The following is a 23,442-nucleotide window of genomic DNA, read 5'->3' as shown; positions in this document are numbered from 1 at the left end:
ATTATGTTAATGAGTACGACTTGCTGTTTCACAGCCTTGGAGTTCTGTTGTTTTCAAGGTAACTGCTAGACACTTAAACTGGATTTCACTGTTTATTTGATGCTTTATGAACTGTTCACTACTTCTTTTGAGCATGTCTTCATGTAAGGCTTCAAGATAGAGAAATATTATATTGCCTGTTTTCTTATCATAAACAACGGCTAACACGCAGCTAGGGACTTGCATTGCTTCCAGGAAGATATTGCTGGATGTTTGGCCAAGGGTGCTCTTCAGGTTCTGATGAGCAAGTGTTTGGGCTGGGTTAATGACACTGTGTGCCTAAACGTACCATACAATTAAGCAACTGTTTGCTGGCCTCCGTCTTTGTGCATCCACTTTCAGATGGCACGTTACAGTAATACGATCTTAATTTTTATAGTTTATATGGCATGTAGGGTCTTGAATGTTTACTCTGTGTTAATTTCTGTCTAAATGCTGGAAAGCAGTAGCACGTAAATACTGTGTGGGTGCAGGATGGCCTTAAAGAGAAGGACTAGGGAAATGGAATCAGCAAAATGTACTCTTGGGCTTTGAAATCAGGCAGGGCACCTGAGATAAGAAGGAGAAAATGACTTTTTACAGGCTTTTCTTAATGCCTCTGGGTTGTCCTTGTAGCACAGCTGTGAATGAGGAGAAACTGTAAAACAGTGATAAACAAATGCTAGAGATGCTCTGTGGATTAATGACCAGAGCTATTCATGGCAGCTATGTACTGATTAGATGGATAAATAATGGGCTTTTGTCATACTGCAGTAAGGGCTTTAGTAGGTGGTGGATGCTGGAAACGAGCTCTTTTCTGCCATTGTTCATAAATTAAAGTTTAAATAGTTGCTCTTACTGTTCTCTAATATTCATAAAGTTTGGCTAATCTTAAAGCGCTCTGGTAAGGCTTTGTGGGCGACTGTATTGATGTGAAGTGTAAATATTACAAAGTGTTCGATATGCATGAAAAGAGGGAGTTCAGACACTGAACCAAGTGACATTTTAAAGGTACCAAAGTCACTAGCGTAACAAAAAAGCTTAGCTTTGCTCTTGGGTTCTTCCATTGTGCGGCATCAAACAAGATTAAGACTAATGAGTGAAGTTGTGCAATATCGTCAGAGTTGAATCATGTTGTGGTCAGATGCGTAGTCCTGGTATTCTATGTTTTAATGTGTATGAAGAGTTTTCATACTAAATTGCCAATATGTGGCAGGTACTTCTGCTGAGAGTAAGACTAGAGTTGCTGTCATTTTAGGCTTGTAATGTTAATTTAGGTATTGTATACCAATACAAGTGACTTGACTAGCTGGATACCTCAGTTGATGATGTGGTTCTAGAGCAGTTACTTGGTGTTGAGGACTGGATTTCTATCTCAAAGTGTAGAAGATGTGAAGAGACAGTTGTTTGTAGGTGGAATGTATCTTCCCTCCTCCCTCCCTCCCTCCCTGGCTTGACATAAAATTAGGAAGACAGTATTCTGTGTTTAGCCTTATAAGTAGTAAAATTGAAATCAATAGGTGACTGACAGCTTCCCTTCCAATCCTTAACGCATGGGATTTTTTGTATGTGTTCTTTTTTTTTTCTTTTTTTCTGAGGGGAAACTATGGGAGGAAGTTTATTGTTTGAACTTAGTTTACATCTGTGTGAGACAGTGTGGAGGCACCTGTATGGACTTGGAAGACACTGGTATGGGGATATGTGGGTATGTCTACATCAGTGTGTCCGTGGTGGTATCTATGCTGATGGCAGTTTTATATGCGTATGGCTTGATGGTGAGAGACTGATGAAGTTTGAGTTAGTGTCAAGAACTGAATTACGTCTCTAGTTGATCTAGCATCACACAGTGGCAAGAGCCATGCCAGTTAGACCAAAGTAACTCAGTTGCGCTTTTTTCTGCTCTAACCTGGCATTTATTAAACTGTACTTTCAGTATCGGGTATTGGGCAGTCAAAACATAAAATTATTGACATCTTGCAAGGCTGTCTTCAGGGTGTATAGACATAAGTCCTGGTGCATCAGCTCTTACCTGGTTGAGATGTCTGTATGTCCATGTACCAGATGGCAAAACAGCACTAAAAATGCAGAAGTACTGTTCTTCACGAAAGAAAAGATACAGCCCCGCCCATAGAATGGTTTTCATAAAAAGTTACATGTTCTGATTCTGGTCTGGTGAAGAGGACGTCCCTCGATGTTATGTTTCCTACTTGATAGGGAAAAGAAAAGAAGCAAACAGATCACTCCAAGGTTGGAGGATGAAAGAACAGGTGGGGTTTTGAGTTTGCACTTAAGAAAATGGAGAAAACAAAATGCGTAGGTCTGTGTGAGTGCATGTGCGCAACGGTGTGCCTTGTGGGAGCCTGGGAGCGTGCAAGGGGAAGAGGACAACAGAGGTCGCTGAGGGAGAGGACGAGTGTGCAGAACCCAATTTGATGTTGTTGCAAAGCTTTGGTAAGTAGGGAAGAACTGGTCTTTCTAATATGAGGTGGTAAAAGCACGTAATGTTGAAAATTTAAGTTTAGTCTGGTTTACAAAGCTTGGAAAATTTAGAATGACCTTTTTGCCTAGAAAAATAGGACTCGGAACATATGCTAAGGTACTTGTAACATGAAATTTCCTTGAGGTTGGCATTTATATACTTGTTAACACCGTGCTTGACTAAGCCATTTTTAAATTTCTTTTTACAGTTGTATTCAATGCATCAAAACTGTAGTCTGTTCTGTTTGAGAGTAGTCAGAACTTGGCAGTTTTGTTCTCCTAGCATCTTTTTTTGATTGTAGAAGCATCAAATACACTAGAAGTGATTACGGGCAAAGTAAACTTGAGCAAGTACAGAACATGAGATTTTAATTGCAGGATGAGAGAGGAGGAGAAATCTTGTAAAAGGCCTTCTGTTGGGGACTGTCTGAACAATTGGATTATGTCAGAGTATTGTTAGATCAGAGAAATACTGACTGAGAACGCAGATTAAATATTCTGATATGTAAGGTGGAGCATTTGTGTACTAGTCTACATGTTTTTTTAGTTAAGGGAAATAAAATACGTCTGAAGACGGTTAAAGGAAATGTCTGTTTACTTGGCCTGGTAAATGGAAATGCTTTGTCTTTAGTTTTTAGCTTCTGTAGAGAAGACAGTATTTTCTGAGAAACCAAAATGGAATTTTTAATTTATACCAAAATACAGTTTTATTCACCACTGTTAGGTGCTGTGGCTTCTATCACTATCGCCCTGTATGGCATTCTGTGTCACGTTGAACAGGCTGAAAAGACAAGACTGTAGATCTAATGAAACTCTTAAGCTAAAAGGCAATTGTGAGAATATGCAAGAGTGTAACTGGAGGCTTGATGAAAAGTTCTGCAAGCCGCAGGTTGACCGTGTATCTCCTCTACATTAGAAAAGGAAAGCCAGCTTTATTTAATGTCATAAAATAGTCTAAATTTGTTACTTAGTAAGTTAATTTCTTGAGATGTTGCTCTGAAATGATTTAAATGACAGCACAAATATAAACATTTTCAAAACTTCATTGCAAGAGAAGTTTTGTCCTGGTAACTTGTGGTTGTCTTGGCGCTGTATTGTTTGTAGGTGGATTGCTTTTTCTCCCTGTTCTCCTTGTGTTATAGTTGGGTTTTTTTAATCATACCACGCTCATATTCTTAGCTGGAAGGAAAATAGCGAGATTTTTCCATTTGAAACTTAAACTGCATAAAAGACCTAATTTGAGGGGAGAGGATGTGAGTGGGGGAGATAAGTTATCCTATTCTGACTTTTTTCTTAGCAAATATTTCATAGTGTTAGGAAGAACCGTGACCAGCTGTTAAATATCTCGCTCAGATGAGATTTTTTCAGTTAGTCTAAGTAGTAGGGATTTTGCATGAGTTGGGTGAGCCAAGAAACCTTCTGACTGCTCAGTAGTTTGCCTTTCCAGTGGTGAAATCTGTCGCTTGGCTCCTGAACAGCGGAGTAGTTCCTTTCTCTTGCTGCTTGCTGCAGCAGGTTTAGTCCTCTGGAAAAAGACAATTGGCAAGTCCTCAGATGAACCAAAACCGGCCTAAAAACTGCGTTGTAGATGCACGGAGCAGAGCTGGCAGAGACTAGCGAAGGACCCTGGCGAGGCAGGAGTGAACTGTTCCTTAGGACTGGGGAGGAAACTGGGAGTTGCCTTCACCAGTTTGCCAAACTAGAAAGCTGCAGCTGGTGTGAGTATCACCTGGAAAAAGCATTGCTGAGGAGCAACGTGCAATACTGCAGGACTGTCCTGTTGTCGGCAGTTGTTGACATCAGAGCCACTTTCATTAGCAGTTGGAAGTCATCCCCTTCAGCTTGTGGTGTTCCCAGGTTTAATAAGGAGGGCAAAGAGGCCTCAGATGAGTGGAAGGAGGCTTCAAAGATGCCCTTGGGATGTATACTTGTGTGTTGCCAAAAGCTGTCTGACAGGAGATTTTTGTTTCTCAGTGGTATCGTTGAAGTGATAAATTGAAGTCATTTTGAAAGTAGTTCTCAGCCTGCCTTTCTAAACAAACAAAGTATTTAGGTTCAAGCTATGTGCTAGTACCATATCCTGGTAAGTTTTGAGCTGGAGGCGGACTGCAGAAGGAAAAGTTGTTGTGTGAGCTCTTCGCTTGTGACAAGAGAATAGATTGGAGGAGGGATGAGACCTTTCGGGAGTCCTGAGATGAATTTGTCACTGCTGTGGTTTATCTGCCCACTTAGTTTCTTAGGGCATTTATCTGTAGGAATCTGAACTTGTGATGCTCGTGAGACTGCTTTTAAACTTTGGAGGCACATGTGAATCTTAAGAATAAAACAAATGACATTTCTATTTTGATGAACTGTATTCCATGTGGAAATACATCACTGCTGTACTACAGACGGTAGTTGCTTTTATCCAAAGATGTTTTTAAGTTTTTCATTATGTTGTAGGGGTGGCTGGCACATGTGGTTTGTTTGTCTGGCAGACTTGCCTTTAGATTGATTTTGATTTTTGGATTGGGATTGGTTTTTTGATTGCTTTTATTTTCGAAGGTGTGGATTTTTGAGGCTGTTGAGCTTTGTAGGGGGGTGTTTAAACTTGGTCTTTTATAATCTAATAAACGGTTCGATGGCTAGTTCATAGGCTTACAGGTGTGTTCATGGAACTCCTCTAGGAGTGTCTTTGGTAAACTACTTGACCCAGTCCTACTTTAACAGGCAGTAAAACACAAATGGATACTAGGGGCTTTTCTCTCTAATATACTTCTCTCTCCCTCCCTTAATTTCGATGTGTTTCACAACCAAAACAAATGGAGAGTACAGGGAAGTAGGATTTTTTAGAAGAACTTAAACCTCTTGGGATCTGTGTTCTGAAAAAGGCAGATGTAATGGGTTGCATATTCTGTAGGTAATGTTTTAAATAAATGTTTTCTTGAGAAAGATTCTGTGAAACCCTTGTATATTGCATTTGAGTTCATTATACCTGGAACATGTTGCTGGTTTTTTTGTTTGTTGTTTTTTTTTCTTAAATGTTGGATTAGGGGACATCAGACTTGAAAGAAGTGAGATAGCTGAGAGAATTTTTCTGCAGGTCAGAAGAAAACAGTTGACACTAAAACAGCGATGCCTGTTAGTTTTTCTGGTTTTGTGTGCTAGTAGAGTTTAATACCATTTGAGGGGAGGTTACTTCTTTAAAAGATGACTGGGTTGTGTGAAATAGGATAATTCTGTCTTTGTTATATGTATCTTTCATGCTTTGGGGAGGGGGAAAAAAAAACCCAAACCGACAGCTTGCGTAGAAACTCATGGCAGCTACTACCTTCAGGCCTTCTGGGGTGATATCTGTTCTTTCACTTTTCCCTCCCTCCGTTAAGTTGGACTTGAAAAGTGTAGAGTGCAGTGTGGAGATGTGAAGTGAATCTGAAACTTCTCTAGTACATCATGTGGCTTCTAGTCACAGAGCAAATGGATAAGAGGATGCATACGTTCTTTGTATGTGATTTTGGGAAATCTCATTGCTTCCATTGATGAAATAATACCTTTTTGAGTCAACTGAGGATAGTTTGGCTAACAAAGTACTTAAAAACCAAATGTTTAAGTGATAACTGCCACTGTGAGGTTTTTGTGTTTTAAGTATATTTTGGTCAGTTATATCGTTCTTAAACCAGATCTCTTATTTTTCAGGTGGAATCGTTTATCTTAGATCAGGATGATCTCGAAAACCCCATGTTGGAAACAGCTTCTAAATTGCTTTTGTCAAGTACTACCGATGGTGCTGACCTGAGAACAGTAGATCCAGAAACCCAGGCAAGATTAGAAGCTTTACTTGAAGCTGCAGGTAACTATTCGTGTCCCATACAGGTTTAACCCTGAAGCCCTTACATACGAAACCATACTGGAACCGTTTGCATAAGTCTAATACATATGAGCATGATACAAACGCAGAATGTAAGGTGGTGTGAACTTGACGAGGTTGTGCAAGTCACTGAAGAGAAAGAAGTTCATTAAAGCATTTCAAATTTTGGAAAATGGGAGTTTCATGTGAAGGCCGTGCTTCTAATCAGATTTCTGCAATGTTGGATTTCTAAAAGTCTGAGTAAAAATTGACACCCGACCTTGGCTTGCAGCCGTATATCAAAAACTAAATTGCTCAATGAGGCTTTGTTTTGTAACAATTACTGTATGAAAAGCTTTATTAGTTGCTTATACGAAGTAGTTGTCAATAGTTGAAAAATAATGCTTTCTGTGGATTGGAGGGTTTCATTCATGCGCATCGCATCTGAGTGCAGCTTTTAAATTAGTGTTGTAAACAGTTAATTCCCTTCATTTTGGAAGCTGCAGTTCATTATGCTCGGAATGTTTCTGCCAACAGATCTCACAGGCTCCATTTCAACTTCTCTGTTTTCTCCTTTTCTGGCACGCGTACCAATTTGTTGTAAATTGGAATGAAAGGAATAGGTAAGCTGTCTACAGCTGATGGTAAAGCATTTGCAGATCCAGAGGTGCTTCGCAGACTGACTTCTTCGGTCAGTTGCGCGTTGGATGAAGCTGCTGCTGCACTTACCCGGATGAGAGCAGAAAGCACAGCAAATGCAGGGCAGACGGACAAGTAAGCCAAATTTTATGCTGGATTTTTTCAGTAATTTGCTGCTTCTAGAAGCAGTTTTTCTTGTTGTATCGCTTCTGATTACATGATGGTGAAACTCTTAACTCAAGTGGACTTACTGCCATGCTATCACCTGTGATTCTCCTGTTAAATATTCCTGGACTGTCAGGTCTTGCAATGGGGAGTGAAGCAATTAGTACTGCTTAGAATTCAGAAATCACGCTCCAAGTAATTTAACTTCACCAAGTATAGAAACAAAATCTCTAAGCTCTTAAACAATATGGGCCTTAGAACTGTACCAAAAAATAACAAATCCTGAAATGGGTCGTTCAGTGGTAGCATGAAACTAGCCTTGAGACAAAAAAAACCCCGAACCCAATTTGTTGTTTTAGCAAACTTCAGAGTGCCTTTTTAATTAAGGAAAACAGTCTTGAGGGACTGGAGCCTTCATGGTGCTCGGCAGCTTTGTCGTGTCGGGTAGGACCTTGGACAGAGCCTCGGCCAGAGTTGCTGTTCAACTGGACTTTCTGGCTTTGTGGGTTATTTTCTTACGGGGATGTTTACGAGGGAAAGAAAAAGAAGGTTCCCTTCTAGGCTGTCATTAAGCTTCAGTACAACAGAAGCAGAATGTTAGTATAGGAACACCAAGGGCTGCTGTGCTAGTTGGCAGTTTGTTCCTTGTATACTGAGTAACTCCAGAGAAACATTTCTTGGTGTGTTGATCAGGACATATGAAGAAGAGCAGAATAGTTGGGGTTAGGTCTGCTTCTACTCTGTGTGTGTCCCTTCCTGCCCCCAGCTACCTCTTCTCTTATGAATGGTGGCTGCTGCCAAAGTTGTTACTGGGGCAGAGGATGTGGGAAATAAAAATACATGTGGGAAATGCAGCGCACAGCCATATTTGAGAAATAATTCTCCTTATGTTAGAATTATGTCTGGTGGCATAAATTAAATAGGAGTCCTGGGTACAGCATACAGGTGTAATTTAGTCCTTGCTACACACATACCTGCCTTTACATCTTGAGTATTTTAGGAATTGCTCATATTTGTGTTGAGTTATATGGCTTGCAAAAGTTTGCTGTCAACTACCTTATTTTTCCATTCTCTTTTGAGTTAGGTCTGTGTTGATGGGACTTCCTAAATGGAGAAGAGATGAAAGGGCAGTGGGTGGGGTGAGGCCAGTAGTCTTGGATTTATTATTATTGATCCCATTATTGGGAGCAGAGTATAGAGAAATATGTCAGACTTGAATTTTTATTCTCACAAAGCAGTAACTGTTTTGGAATGAAGGCAATGTAGACAGAAGACAGAATCGGAGGGATTGAAAATGTGTTTACAGTAGACCCTTTTTTGACGGAAACAGAATTGGAACGATAGAAGTGAAGAACTTGTGGAGTGACGCGAGAACCGCAAATACTCTGACTTGGGGCTTACCAAAGCAGTAGAATTTTACACTTCTCTGCTTGCTTGATTTAGGGCCGCAACCGCAACACTGGATTGCGTTACAAAATTCTGGGTTTTTAAGCACAGAACAGAGGGGAAGTGATTAGTTTTGTTACGGGAGAAGAGTGGTACAGGTGGTTTGTTTTAGTTAAATTAATAGTTACAGTGCTGAACAGACGTTTGTGGTGTTAAGATGGCCAGGCGATTTCCATGTCCTCTGCTTCTGGGGCAAAAGAGAACGTGAATGCAGCTCTGAGTAGTGGTTGCTGATTTGGAAGGGAATACTCATGGTGTTGTACTTACCGTGATTTAATCAGTTCTCCTTTTCTTTGAACCTTACTTCAGAAAATGAGTGGGACAAAACCCATGTTTTCAAACTGGAACTACAAAGCAGGACTAGGCTGAGACTGTATATTATGTTGTAATTGGTAATATAAACCAACAGTGATTTGTTTGCAGTACTATATGATTAGCCTCTCAAAAGGGCAAGTTATTACTTATTTTTCAGATTCTTAAATGATTACCAAAAAAGGTCGTGCTGCATGTATAGTGCTGAGACAGTAAATCAGGTCCACGGTCATGTCTTCTCTCAACAGGTTTTCTGCTTCAGTTGTACGTAATGCAGAATTTGGTAACCTAAGTGGTTGTCCTGCAGATGTTTCTCTTGTAAATTTCTGTTAAAAATTAATAACAGGAGTGGTTGAGTATGCACATTACTCAATTTTCGAACAAGTTATGTGGAAAACCTCAAGTGTAAAAATGGCACCTCTTTAATTAGCAGTTGGCACTTTAATAGATTGTGTTTCCTTTTTTGTTGACTGCATCCTCATGGCATGTTGGATTTTTACTCTGCACTCAGAGCAAGCATTTCAAGCATAGTCTATTTTCACTTTTAAATGCTTTCTATCTTATTAGCCGCAGCTTGGCAGAGGCTTGTTCAGAAGGAGATGTAAATGCTGTGCGGAAGTTGCTAATTGAAGGACGAAGTGTGAACGAGCACACAGAAGAAGGGGAAAGCCTCCTTTGTTTAGCCTGCTCAGCAGGATATTATGAGCTTGCACAGGTCGGTTTCCTAGCTGTTTTTAGTATGTGTGTATTGTGCAAAAATAAGTGTTGAATTAATGTATTCCAGTCTTATGCACCTGGAAGGCGGTGTTAAGGTAGTGGAAAATGTCAGTTAACTGGTAAATGGAGACTTATACATAAACTGCATGTTGCTAATGCATTCTTTGTACTTACTTCTCTAAGTGTTTCTAACACAAAATTGTGTGTTGGTGAAGGTGGGGGCTTTGTGTAGCATTTCAACCATCTTGACATGCTGGTTTGTCACTTGCCAGTGTTGCTGATCACCCTTCTGTTCACAGGTTCTTCTGGCAATGCATGCTAATGTAGAGGACCGTGGTATTAAAGGAGACATAACACCTTTAATGGCTGCTGCTAATGGCGGACATGTCAAAATTGTCAAGTTGCTGTTAGCTCATGGTGCTGATGTGAATGCACAGTCATCCACAGGTAAATAAGTGTGTTAGAGCTTGTTGAAAACTACTGAAAAGCTGAGATTTGCAGTGTGCGGGAAACTGTGAAAATTGGGGAAGAATGGCTCTCAGCCAAGCAATGCAGAGTACTTCCTTGCGGTTTTACTGTTTAGCTTTTGCATTTTTTAAACGAAGCTGTGCAATATTGGTTGTGGACATACAAAGGTGGATAAGGTCAATTAGTAACTGAAGGGTATTTGCGTACGTAGGATTTGTTGTCACATTAGTATTTTAAGCACGGTTTCAGAAGTTTCGGTGTACACAGAAAATGATTTGGTGTCATGTCTAGGAAACCAAGGGGAAAAAAGTAAATATGAGAAGATGGCCCTGTTTTTTTTTTCCTCTCTTCCCCCCCAACCCCCGCCCCGTCCTTACCCGTGGCAGTTTGGTAGGCATTTGCATTGAAGTGACCAAATTGGGAAATTTTCTTGCTTTGTGCGGCCTCGAAGTGGAGAGATTGTGTGTAGTCAACAGTCACTGACAAATGGAGTACTGACCCTGAATGATGAGGAAAGTTGGGATAGCAGAAGACACTTTTTTTTTTTTAGTGAAGTAATTCTGAATAGTAATACTGCTTTGACCTTTAAACTTTTTTCAAGGTACCTTTCGTAAAGGCAGATTTTTTGACTGTTGTGTTCAGATCGGTGTTTTTGTAGTTTTTCTGTGGAGGTTGTTTCTACCTCGTTGTAAAGACTGGGCATTTTTGAACTAGCCCTTTAGAGGTGTTAAAGACTTGATTTAGAAGCAGCGGCTCATTCTGCTCCTTGTTTTGAGCTTTCCTTTTTACAGCATAGTAGGTCCCTGCTGATTAACAGGGAAAGGGATGGGTTTTTGTGACAGAAGCTGGGATTAGCTGGGATAGAAATGGGAACAGAAGTGCATCAGTATGGTCACCAGGCACATGGAGATCTTCGTGCTGTCAGGACTGAGCTGTTACTTGCTTTTTTTTCCCCCCTCTCTGTAGTTCTTCATCTGTAGCCTGAAAAAAAACCTGTTCCGTAAGGTAGCCATGTAAAAATGATGAAATGGAGCATAAGTTGAAGTTCCCAGGGTAGAAATGCTATCAAATTCTGTTTTGACACCTTTTTCTCTCCTGGCTTTAGGCAACACAGCCCTTACATATGCCTGTGCTGGAGGCTATGTAGATGTTGTGAAAGTACTGCTGGAATCGGGCGCTAGTATTGAGGACCATAATGAGAATGGTCACACTCCTCTGATGGAAGCGGGAAGTGCCGGCCATGTGGAAGTGGCCAGAGTGCTGCTAGAAAACGGAGCAGGCATAAATACGCATTCCAATGAATTCAAGGAGAGCGCACTTACGCTGGCTTGCTACAAAGGTACGGTACCAAATACCATATCTGTTACAAAGGTGTAACAAGTGTGGAAAAGCGAGACAGGTGTGAGAAGTCTTCTCAAACATGTATTTATTCAGCCTTGCTGTCCAGGACAAAATGAATTTGAAGGCTATGAGTAGACGCTTTCTCATGCTTTTATCCTGGCTGTGATACCACATAACACGTACGCACCATATGTAAAATGACTATCGGTGTGGAGAGTGTAAGTATCAAGATACAAACCTTTTGTCTGAGTTGTTACGATGCTTTGAAAGATTCTCTATTAAATCAACTAGGAGATGAGGAACTAATACGCTTTATCATAGAGTAAGTATGGTAAACTTTCTGTATTGTAGCTATATTATACAAGATACCTCTGCTTAGATACAGCAATTATTTAATTTTAAAGGACTTGGCACTTGGAAAACATGCAAAATCTAGGACCTTGCCTTTTAGGTGTCAGTGCTTAGGCAACAGGCCTTTCTTGCCTCCCTTAGAGTATTAGGCAGCTATCTTGCGTCACCCAAACAAGGGATGAAGATGTTTAATTAAGAGGCCAAATGTGTTCACGCAGCTGAGCAGTTGCTATTATAGTCACTTAGGATGTGTTTTATTAGAGCTATTAGAGCGGCTCTGGGCATCATAGAGTAATTGATGTTGGTAGCAGAGGTACTTCTGTGGCACCTCAGTAGAAGATGGTCTTAGTCTTTCATTTATGTTTCCTTTATCTCCCTTGATAAGTTCTTGGTTCACTGTTGCTGAACGCCCTCGTAAGCCATGGTAATTTTATTTTGTGGTGTCAGAGCAAAGACTCTGTTACGAAAGAGGGGAGTGGGACTCTAAAACATTCCCTCCCTCAGAAAATGTGCTTGGGCTCTGAATCCTGAAGTGAGGTTGGAAAGCAGAGATGAAAAACTACAATCTGTGCTTAGTCAGTTGTTCACTATGATATATGGGACAGAAGTTGAAGCTATTCAGGCTTTCATTTTTTTCACCTTACCATATATGATTTGTCTGTCTTTTGTGCATTTCTGTGTTGCTCCACATCGCGTGTTTAGGGCATAAAAATAAGCTCCTAATTTTCTCATGTTGCTTGCTTCCTGTAGTAGAATGACATGGGATATTTGGGACCAAGACGGTCACTAACTTCTCCCAAATAAAGGGGGAAGGGTGAAAAAGCAATGTCGCCTCATCCTGGGCAGTATCTGTGCTATTCATGGTGTTTCTAGGCGTAGTTCCTAGTTTTAAGGTTTAGCCGTGGTCATGTTGAGTTACGAAATGGCAATACTTGTTTTTCTTTGACTTGGTTTTATATGCTTGCATATGGTGTTGGTCAGGACAGTGTAGCGAAGCTGACTGGACTTGGCACACATACAGGACTTGGTGAACTATAGCTGTGAATTAATGGAGGGGTTGAGGGCAAATACGTTAAAAATAGGTGTCCTTACCTTGGGAGGATTCCTATAGATGGTTGAATTCCTAAGAGTATGCTTGGAAGTTTGAAGGTCTATCTGCTTTGTATGTTATACGGTCTGAGGGTCAGTGTGAGCTCAGGGACGGGTTACAATGCCGTTTATAAAAACAGTAACCCTAAATCCTTAATGTCAAGCAAGTACAGGGGAAAGCCTGACCTGCAACAAAACCCAAACATTCTGTAGCTAAAAGAAATCCAAATATTTTTGTACAAAGTAAGTCACCCTGGTAAAGCCTATGGACTGTGCACTACTCAGTTTCTAAAATCATGTCTGCACTACAGGCGTTCCTTGAAGTGACATTAGAGCTGAGTGAATTGGATTGTATTTATATTAACTAAGCTGTTAAACATCTGTGCACATTGAATACATAGATATGAATGTGCCTTTCAAGAGTGTTTCACGGGATTTCTTTTTTTTGTTGTAACATGGCCTATTACCTTCATTATGTACGTTAGACCCTTCTATGACTTGTGAAAGGCATTTTCTACAGCAGTTTTTATCTGTTAAATATTTTCTCCGTGCAGGCCATCTAGAAATGGTGAGATTTCTGCTGGAAGCTGGTGCAGACCAGGAACACAAGACAGATGAAATGCATACTGCTCTCATGGAGGCTTGCATGGTAAGAGATGTCTGGCTTGAGCAGTGAGGCATACGTACTGTCTCTTCACCTCCTGATGATGAACGAAGTGATTCCTTTTGGTCTCCTTTTGGTACAGAACCTAACTATGTGATGTTACGGTTCTCCTGTGTACTTGATGGCCCTTTCGCAGAAGAAATTGGAGGGGGGGGAAGTACCGGGTTGAAAAATAGTACTTCCTAAAACAGCAAAATGGAACTTGTTCCTCTCGTGGCTGACAAGTAGTTGAATTCTTAGGAGACATCAGCTAAAACTTGCATCACGTGAGCATTAGCAGGAGAGCTCTATTAATCCATCCTTTGAATAAGTAGGTTTCTGTATGTCTAGCTGCACTTTGTTTTTTCTGAAGTGGCAGAAGTCAGTGAGTAAGTCTGTGCTCATTGTCCCAAAGCAGCTTCTGTAGGCTACATTTCTCCTCGTGTTATATGTCACTTGCTCTTTGCTTTTTGCCCTTCTGATAATCATGGAGGTCTGGTTCAAAATGGACGTTTTTGTGACCTTACTTCAGAGAAATTAATGACTTCAGGAGATAGCCAAAAGTAAATAATAGTAAATTATTTGAACAGAACCTTTTTTTTTTTGGTTTGTGTAATTTTGCAGGCTTCTGGGTGAGAAACTTCGGGTTTACAACGGGAAAGTCCTTTATACAGGAATCTCCAAGTTAAATAACTTGAAGTGGAAGATTCTCAGTGGGTGTTGAAATGCTTTTAACAATTCTAATGTGCTAAACACAGGTAGTGAATATGGTCATTGCCTGGCTGTTGGAGGCATTTAACATACCTATGTCATGTTTAAGGAGTTTCTAAGCTAAGTTCTCTTTCCGTGTAGGTGCTTATGTTTAGGTGCGCGGGTGCAACTTGCTTCGCTATGGTTCACATAGCCCCATGTACTCCTTGAAAACACAGGATCAGAAGCTGTTTGGGAACAAACTAGGAAATGGAAGGGGAAATTGTTAACTTATTACTAATAGGAGTACTTTGATGTTGCTGCTTTGCCCATCTGAGGCAGTTGTAAAATGACGGTGTAGAACAGATTACCTTTTTATAAAATTTAGTAAGATGCTGAGAACAACTCTAATTTTTGAGTAATAGTTTTTTGCCATAGAACACAAATACATGTGAAGCTTTCCCTTGAAACAATTATGTATGGGTACATTTTAATGCTGGAATGGTATAATTGATGCCAGACTTAAGATTCTTCCAGGCTTTCGTGGTGAAGAAAACTTGCCAAATTGTGTCTTTAGATAGTTTTTCTGTTTGAAGTACTGTTGGACTTGAACACCTATGTAAGTGTCATATATTTGCACCTTCTTTAAAGCACATATCCTATTTGAAATCTGTTTCCTACATACTACCTGAGGTAACAGAATTCAGTTGCTTTGGTCTTTTCCTTTGGAGAGTTCTTTAGATGATGGAGTAAATGTGCCCATTTACTCCCTTTATTTCTCCTCCAGGAATTGTTTAGACTTTGGTACCCCTTCTCAGAGAAGTGAATACGCTGCCATGAGTTTATTAACTCTGCACCATACCAAGTGTTGGCAGGGGTAAGCTAATAGGATGAACAATCCAGCAAGTGTCAGTTTGTGTTTGTAGAACTGAGAGTGTTTTGAAACTTTTCCTGCTGGAGAAATGAAAATGAAACAAAATGGTACAGAATTAGGCTCCGTTTTTAGATTCCCCCCAGTTTTCTTAGTGACCCTGAATTGCAGTAGGCTGTTGTGCAACGCTTACTGCAGAGGTTTCCTCTACTATTTAGGATGCATAGCTGCAGCATGCTTGGGTAGGTCAGTAGTTTGTTTATGCTTTATGCCAACGTATTGCAAATCCTTCATCTGGATATGTAACTTAAACATAAAACTGAAAACTTGGCTCTTAGGTTTCCTTTTTACCCTCCACTTTAAATAGATTTCTGATGGGTTGAGTTTTTCGTGTCATGAGCCTTGTGTAGTGTCACGTTGTGAATCTGTGGTTATAGAGGAATGCCACAAATCCTTATTTAGTCTTCCCTTCTCTGGAACAACTGTAATGGTTCTAAAATCAGCCAGTTATATCTGTTGAAGGAAGTTAATGGCTTCAGATAGGGGAATCATTAACAGAAACCATTATAGTTCTCAAGAAGTCATTAGAAAGAAAGGCATGTAGGTAAACAGGACTTGAGCTATTGTTTCTCTCACTCTGAAATCTTAATAGATTAGCCCTATTAATATCATGGGCGCTGTCCTTGCAGCGAGTTCCCTGGAAGGTGAGGATAAAATATCTTGTTTGATGTTGCAGTAGCCTTCTCATCAGGATGGCTTCTTCACAGATCGGAAGTTTGCAGAGAAAGCTGCTATTTCATGGACCTACGGAACAATCCTTCCTTGCCTTGCCACTCTCTTCCCCCACGGCTTTTCCCTCCACCAACAGATTAGCAAAAGTCCATTGGACTTGCAGAAATGTTGGGACCCCTTTTTTTTTTAATTAAGATTTACTGAGCAATAGGAAAAAAATCTGTCTCCCTTATTTCTGCAGGAAACTGTTCCTAAGTAGGTGTTTCCATACTGCTGCTCAGAATTGACAGATAGTTAAGAGTCTCGGTACCTTCAGCTCTGCTTAAGAGAGGGAGCAGCTTTCTATAGCAGTACTTAAAAAGGTTACCGTCTGAAATGAAGCAGTGCAGGGGCTTCTCATTTCAGCATGTTTTTTCTGCAGAAACGGTTGTTGCTCTTCAGTAGCAGAAGAAAACTACCTTCTCCAGAATAGCATTGAACTTGAATATATGTTACAGAATTTTTTTTATGTGGCATGACACTTACATAAAAGCCAATGAGACTGTTTAAACCTTGTCCTACAAGGCATTCGGGAAGACTTCTGACGGAGAGCTTTTTTTATAGACAGCAGTTAACGTTGGTGTAATGCAAATGAGTTGTTGGGCAATGTGACTTGCCTTGTGGGAGCAAAAAGCAGGTTTGTCTAGTTGGCGCTTCCTCTTCCGGAAGTAACCTAATCTTCCACAGTGAGGGCCACGTACTGATTGCCCACAGCGCTTGATCTTGAAAATACACCCGGTGCGCTTGTGCAGATCGGTCAGGCGACCTTTTGTGATCTAATAGCAGTTACGAGGCTTTTTCTAGCTGTTGTAGAAGAGCTGAACAGCACCACCCCATTGCAAGGTTTGTTAAAACATGGATAGAATTTCCTTGTGTGGTTCAACACCGGCAGTTATTCTCAAGGCTGCTTGGCCCATAAAAGAAGCTTTGAAGCATACCTTTATACTGCTGTTTACCATACTTGTCGTGAATCAGGGATGATTAGTGAGCTGTCTTGCCAGAGCCTTGGTGGTTGAGGCGCCGTCTCTGCATTTCCCTGAGGAAAGGTTCTTTATGGAGTCTTGGAGTTTTTCCCTAAAATAGTATTGTCATTTCATATAAAAGGTGAATATGTCCTAGTTAATGTCCTAGATATTCTTCTGAGAGGAAATCGTGTTTTGCTCCCTGGATATCAGAAGAAGGTATAAAACACTTAAGAAAATGAAGTGTAAAAATGTCAGATGCAGTTTTGTATTTTGTCGGGAAAAGAGCTTTTTGGGGTTGTGGTTTCTAGCTTGGCAAGGATAGCAACGGCTGCGATTTTCTGCCTCTTATTAGTTCATCTGAGATCAAGGTGTACTTACCTGGTTCATTGACAACCTTGGGATAGCCTTGCGTTCCTGGTAAGCTGCTGTTTTTTCTGTGCAGCCCTCCTGTGTTTTGTGTGTCAGACCTTTTCCCATTATGGTTACTTCACGTTTGAATGATGGCAATTTCCTCATGGAGAAAACCAGCTTGGAGAGTTTGTGCTGTTGTTGGACCGCAGTGACCAAGCCAGTCTCTGCTTCTGTCTAAACAAAAGCAAAATTGAATGGCAATTGGATATGTCACTGTCAGGCCTCCAGTGTAAACATATAGCTGAAAAGCCACTTCAAGTAGTTCCTGGATTTATGGCATACTAAAAACATGACGAAGATCATATGCTCAAATATTTTCTTTCTTTCTAAAGGAAGAAAGCAAACTTAGGAGCTACGTTTTGGTAAAACGAGTTTGACAGGGTGATAATGGTATCTGGAAAACCCTGCCAAGGGAAGGCTGTAGTTCAGGTGGCTCCTGTGATGTATGAGGTATGAACCTCTGACAAATGGTCTTGTTTTGGCTTTTCTCTTGGAGGGAGAAAGTAAATCCTGACTCAGCTATTAAATTGAGCAGTGAAATAGTTTTGCAGGAGCCAAGAGGTAAGCATCGTCTTGTGCACGGCTTCTTTTTAAGAAAGGAAGGAAGCAAAATGGTTAAATTTAAACCCGGTCCTCTCTTCCACCTCCCTCCCCAAAAGCGGGAAATCTGTAATGTAAATACTTCGAGACACTAACGGTCTGCATGGACATGAGGATGAACCGTATTCCTGACATGCGTTGTTTTAATAACTAAAATACACTGTATTGAACAAATAATGCAACTGCATGTTGAATTTAAAACAAAAATCCCTCTCTGACAAAGTGGGGAGCACTGGCATTGAGTGACTTGTTTGCAACGTAAAGGTTTTGTAGTCTTTAGGAAGAATATCAAAACCTGTTTTTAAATCCAAGAGAAGAAATTTTTTTTGGACTGTAATTCTTTTAATACTGCTTTATTTATTAGACTGCTTGTGGTGTTAGTAGGAAATTTGTTGGCAGAACGCAAGAAGAAATACATTTGAGTGTTAACTTATTTCTTAGAACTTGTGTTCCTTAGATAATTTCACGTGTGCGGTTCTGTGTCTAGCCTTTAACGAAGAGCTCCTTCTAAACTCTTTGGGTTTTGGTTTGTGGTTTCCCCCCCCCCCCCCCCCCCCCCCAAACGAAGCCGATACCAAACACTCGAACTTGAGTCTGATATGAAGAAGTTGACTGGCTTGTTACATACACCGTGGGCAGGCAAGTTTGATATGTGGTTTGCAATATTTTAGTTTTGAACATATTCAGTAAAATACGTTTGAAGTTTTTTCAGGTGCCTGTTAAACAGTACATCTTTAGCCTTTATCCAAATACTTAGGAAAAACATTTAGGGAAACTTAAGCACGTTTAATTATATTTTTGGACTTCTTGACTCGCTTATTGCTTTCTGCGTCTTCCGAGGGAATTTGAGTGGGTGACTGCTTAAAGCTTTGGAGAAGAGCAATTTTTCTATTTTGACGGTCTTTTGATCTTGGTTTTTTGGATTCCTAGGACGGCCATGTGGAAGTGGCAAGATTACTTCTTGACAGCGGAGCTCAGGTGAACATGCCTGCTGACTCTTTTGAGTCTCCATTGACTTTGGCAGCCTGTGGCGGGCATGTCGAACTGGCAGCTTTGTTAATTGAACGTGGAGCTAACTTGGAAGAGGTAAACGATGAAGGATACACACCACTAATGGAAGCAGCTAGAGAAGGCCATGAAGAGATGGTGGCACTGTTACTTGGTCAAGGTAACTGTTGCGGTGCCTTCCATGGACTGTAATTCTATAGGCATCTGCATATGTTTGGGGGCGGGGGGAAATAAAAGCTAAGTTACTGTCATTTTTTGTTTCCTTCCTCAACAACTTCTGAACTCCCCCCCGCCACCTTTTGGAGCAGTTGGTGGAGTGTTTTGTTTGTGGGTTGTGGTTTTTTTTTTTTTTTTTAGCAAAATATCCTTTGCTCCACTCGTTTACTTTGTAAGTGGTCATTCTGAATTGTTCTTCAGAACAGGTTTGCATTTTTCAGACAGACATCGAATAGTCAATGGTCAATGTGGGTTACTTGCACTCTGCATAATGGCCTTGGCCTATCTAGAGATTGTGTTATTGCTGAAAAGCTGTAGAGAGAGAAGTGCTTTAAGGTCCTCAGAGGGGTTTCCAAAGTAGTTAAATAAAGTTGAAATCTTTCATTAGAAGAAAATTTCTGCAGTGCTAGAAATGAGATACGTAGTAAGAAGATGGCTTGTGCATCAGGAAATGGCTTTGTCTGCTGATAGTGGTTTCAGTAACTAGTGTTTTCTGATGTATGTGTGGTTTTGGTGTTTTGTTTTAAGGAGCAAACATCAATGCACAAACAGAGGAGACGCAAGAAACGGCATTGACTCTGGCTTGCTGTGGAGGTTTTCTGGAGGTTGCTGATTTTCTTATTAAAGCGGGAGCTGACATAGAACTTGGTTGTTCCACACCTTTGATGGAGGCTGCTCAAGAGGGTCATTTGGAGCTGGTTAAATATTTATTAGCTGCAGGTATGGAGTGATTTAGTTAACGGTTTTGTAGAGACCTAATGTAACCTTAAGAGAAAAATATCTTTTTCCATATTCATTACACTTTCATTAGCAGCTTCTTGAAGTTGACTGCAAAGGTTTGTGGAACCTTAAGTAATTTACTAGTTGGACCCTAATTTAGCTTTTGAAGATTAAGTTGATGTAAACTTGCTTGGAACTGAAATTCTAGTTTATGTTGATTTTTTTTTTTTTTTTTTTAATTCCTCTAGAGTATGATTAAGTTGTCAGTTTCGTAGATGTTGGCTTGGAAGGGGGAAGTTAAAAATTTGCTATCTGATCTGGTAAAGATTGTGAAGAGACTTGCATATTTTCTGTAATGAACTTCATAAAGCTTACATGCTCGTTACTACTGCTTCAGGGGCTAATGTGCATGCAACAACAGCAACAGGTGACACAGCACTGACATATGCCTGTGAAAATGGCCATACTGATGTAGCAGATGTCTTACTTCAGGCAGGCGCAGATCTGGTAAGTCATTACCTTCTTAAAAAAAAAAATAATTAGGAAATAAAATTATATATGTCTATTTTTTTTTGCGTCCCGTGTTCGTTGCTGAAAACTTAACAAGTTTGCTGTTAATTGTTATAGTTGTATTAAAATTATCTTTTAACCTTTTTCTTCTAACTAAGTGAGAATTGGTGATGTTTTTCTAATGGATTTCAGGCTGTTTAATTACCTGAAAGTGCTTAGGTCAGTTACAGTACTTTGGTGATGGATGTCTAAAGCATTTCCAAGCCATTCAAGGTTGCTTGTACAGAAAAATGGGGGATTTTGTTCTTTTGTCATGTGCAGTCCTGAATGGTGTTCAGCTTTGAATTGTTGAGCTGACTATGGGTTAGTACTTGCACCTGCAAATTTGTTCTAGTCCTTATGCAGCAAACAGTTGATAGTTCTGTTCTGATGTGATCTATTTGGTGTACCGTAATGGAATTAAGATAACGGAGGTAAACTGATTTTTACTTTCGGTAGGCTTGTACACCTGTATGTTAACAAAAAGTTAAGTTAAGCATGACACAACACATTTGGTTTAACTAAAATCCCCACCATGTGCTTGAGCGCTTTTTGTCCAGGAGTCTCAGACCTGTACAAAGGTAGGTAGATAGCTTCATCTGTCTGCAGGACACGCTGAGTTCAAATGTTACGTAAACTTTTACGTCTGCAGTTCGTGAAACGCTAAAAAGGGATCTTCCATGTCTTTCCATTCAAAAGTACAAAAGGCTGAATTGCATCCTTTCACATGTGCTACTTCTGAATTTTGAATTTTAAGCCTTTCTTTATCTGCTCTAGGAGCATGAATCAGAAGGTGGAAGAACTCCTCTCATGAAAGCTGCAAGGGCAGGTCATGTTTGCACTGTTCAGTTCTTGATTAGCAAAGGTAAGAGCACGAAAAGGTTTTGGTTTTCCTGCTGTTAGAAATACTCGAAGTTAAGAACATGTCAGTGGTAGTGTAACTTGCTTGGACTTGGTCAAAATATTTTAACTCGAGTAGGTAGTTGATTCTCCAACTAGGCATGTAATGATCACCTCTGGTTTCTGGTGAGATTAGTGGGAACTGCAGCTACTTCTAAAAATACCTATATTCCAGTCTCTAATTCCTAGTGAAAGCAGCAACAGTAGTGGTGGTTACTGGGTGTCTCCATGCTCCTGGTGCAGCTTTTGAGCTCTGCCTTTTCAGAAGTTTAACTTCAAGTGCCTGTTTGTCTCAAAGTTTTGACTATAACTTGCTTGGTGTTGTCAGAACTATCAGCTCCAGGCTTAAATCACAGTTGAATGCATAGAGTTGATAAAGAGCTTGGAATTGCTGTTTTCTCTCTTGAGCTGATACTGATGGATTTCTCTTGTACCTTCCTTGTGTGGAGCAGGACTGGCCTAAAGCTTACAGTGTGCTGCAGTTTTCCCTGTGTAGATTGTAGAGGAAAGAAGCAGAGATGCAATTCATCATCTGCTTGCTGGTGCTAAGATGCATGGATCCATGCGCTGGATCTCAGCATTTGTTTTCTGGTTGGTTTTGTTTTTTAAAAAGAGGCATAGCCCTGGCCCAATTGCTGGCCAATTGAGAAGCAATAGGTTCACCTGCCGTGTGACGTTCCATACTTACCATGTAGCCATTTGAACAGTTGACTTTGGAGCGCTAGTCCAGGTAGGGTTGCTTTTCTTGTTGTGACACGTGACGTGTTAAATGGTCTTCTGATGATAGTAATAATTGATTGATTTGATTTATCAGTTGTAAGACTGCAGCCATGGAGAACTACGTTTTCCTACTTAAGAAAAACGTTAACTTCCTGTCACTTTAGGTAGAGGAGAACCGGTTCAAGTATTTTGAAATATTTTTCCCCCTTCTATTTTTGAAGGAGCAAATGTGAATAGGACCACAGCTAACAACGATCATACAGTATTGTCGCTGGCCTGTGCTGGAGGTCATTTGGCAGTTGTGGAGTTACTGCTAGCTCATGGTGCTGACCCTACTCACAGATTGAAGGTTTGTCGCTCAACTACCTTATTTGCCTCTGAGGTAGTCTTTCATTAATCTTAAAACTAACGATACCCAAACGAATTTGCTCCTTTTGTTCTCTCTGCAACTGACACAGGATGTCACGATTTAAATAGAAGTAAGATGCAAGAGCTGGTATTTCCACAAGCAGGCATTATGGTCGTGAACGTGTTTATGGAAGGTGGCCTTAGGAGGAGCGGAGGGCTATTGATTACCGTGAATGTGAAGGTTGCGCTCCAGTTGTAAGGTCACAATTGTGGAAGAGGAAGAAAAATTTTAGGAAGTACTAGGTTTTTTTGGAAATACTTAATAGAGTCCTTCAGTTTAGATATGGACTTACTGCAAATTGAATGAATGTTTATTAAAGCAGTCTTAATAGATACTGTGTCGTGTCTCCCAAAATGCTTCAGTGTTGTCATGTTTTGATGATGCTGTTACTAATACTGTGATTTTTTCCTCTTTAGGACGGATCAACTATGTTAATAGAGGCAGCAAAAGGTGGTCATACCAGCGTGGTTTGTTACCTTCTAGATTACCCAAACAACTTGCTTTCTGCTCCTCCACCTGATGCTACTCAGCTGACCCCACCATCCCATGATTTAAATAGGGTAAGATTTAAGGGCTGGTTATCTGTGGATTTGTCGGGCTTTTTTGCATTTCTTCATGCAGCTTACTCAGGAGTTTAAAGATGAGAGAAGAGTCGGTTATGTCATTTCGTGAACTACTGAACTGTAGGTGAACACGCAGAAAATTACTTTGAGCTGTCGTGAAAAAGGTGAAGACTCTTTGGCATCACTGTGTAGTGCTTTCATCGTTCTTCTTGCTGCTCTATAAATATTATTGGAAAAAATGACGAGGAAAAAAAACCGCAACAAGTGAAAAGGTCTGATGTAATGAGGCTCTTCAGATTACGTTTGTAGCCCCTTGTGGCTTGTATTTGCTTTGCCATGATATAGCACTGTACCATGCTGAGATGCATATTGTTTGGCAAGTAACTTCTTAGGTTAAAAATGCAAAGTACGTAGAAGTCAGATGATCTCAAATTGTTAACTATTGAACTCAGCATATTAAAAAACGTATTAAATGTTACTAGTCACCATTGAAGTCTGCTTTTCTAACAGGTTTTGTTTACCTTCTATTGAATTATAACTAGATTAGAGTATGAGA

At 40.3% G+C, this 23,442-nt stretch overlaps 1 protein-coding gene across 5 annotated transcripts in view; it reads left to right on the top strand.

The window, feature by feature from the left end:
- The window catches only part of ANKRD17 (ankyrin repeat domain 17), a 95,998-nt gene that overhangs the window by 38,831 nt on the left and 33,725 nt on the right, over positions 1 to 23,442 (top strand). For all 5 annotated transcript variants that reach the window (XM_076337462.1, XM_076337467.1, XM_076337465.1 and 2 more), the window contains exons 2-13: positions 6,172 to 6,325; positions 6,940 to 7,096; positions 9,452 to 9,599; positions 9,901 to 10,048; positions 11,175 to 11,408; positions 13,405 to 13,499; positions 18,732 to 18,969; positions 19,554 to 19,745; positions 20,143 to 20,252; positions 21,072 to 21,159; positions 22,136 to 22,263; positions 22,740 to 22,883. In XM_076337462.1, the coding sequence (XP_076193577.1) occupies positions 6,172 to 6,325; positions 6,940 to 7,096; positions 9,452 to 9,599; positions 9,901 to 10,048; positions 11,175 to 11,408; positions 13,405 to 13,499; positions 18,732 to 18,969; positions 19,554 to 19,745; positions 20,143 to 20,252; positions 21,072 to 21,159; positions 22,136 to 22,263; positions 22,740 to 22,883 (1,836 nt within the window). The remainder of the gene's footprint in view (positions 1 to 6,171; positions 6,326 to 6,939; positions 7,097 to 9,451; positions 9,600 to 9,900; positions 10,049 to 11,174; positions 11,409 to 13,404; positions 13,500 to 18,731; positions 18,970 to 19,553; positions 19,746 to 20,142; positions 20,253 to 21,071; positions 21,160 to 22,135; positions 22,264 to 22,739; positions 22,884 to 23,442) is intronic.

The sequence above is a fragment of the Aptenodytes patagonicus genome, chromosome 4 (genome assembly GCF_965638725.1).
Source record: "Aptenodytes patagonicus chromosome 4, bAptPat1.pri.cur, whole genome shotgun sequence".
Taxonomy (NCBI): Eukaryota; Metazoa; Chordata; class Aves; order Sphenisciformes; family Spheniscidae; genus Aptenodytes; species Aptenodytes patagonicus.
Note: the sequence above shows the minus strand (reverse complement) of the source record. Positions and strands in the feature narration are given on the sequence as shown.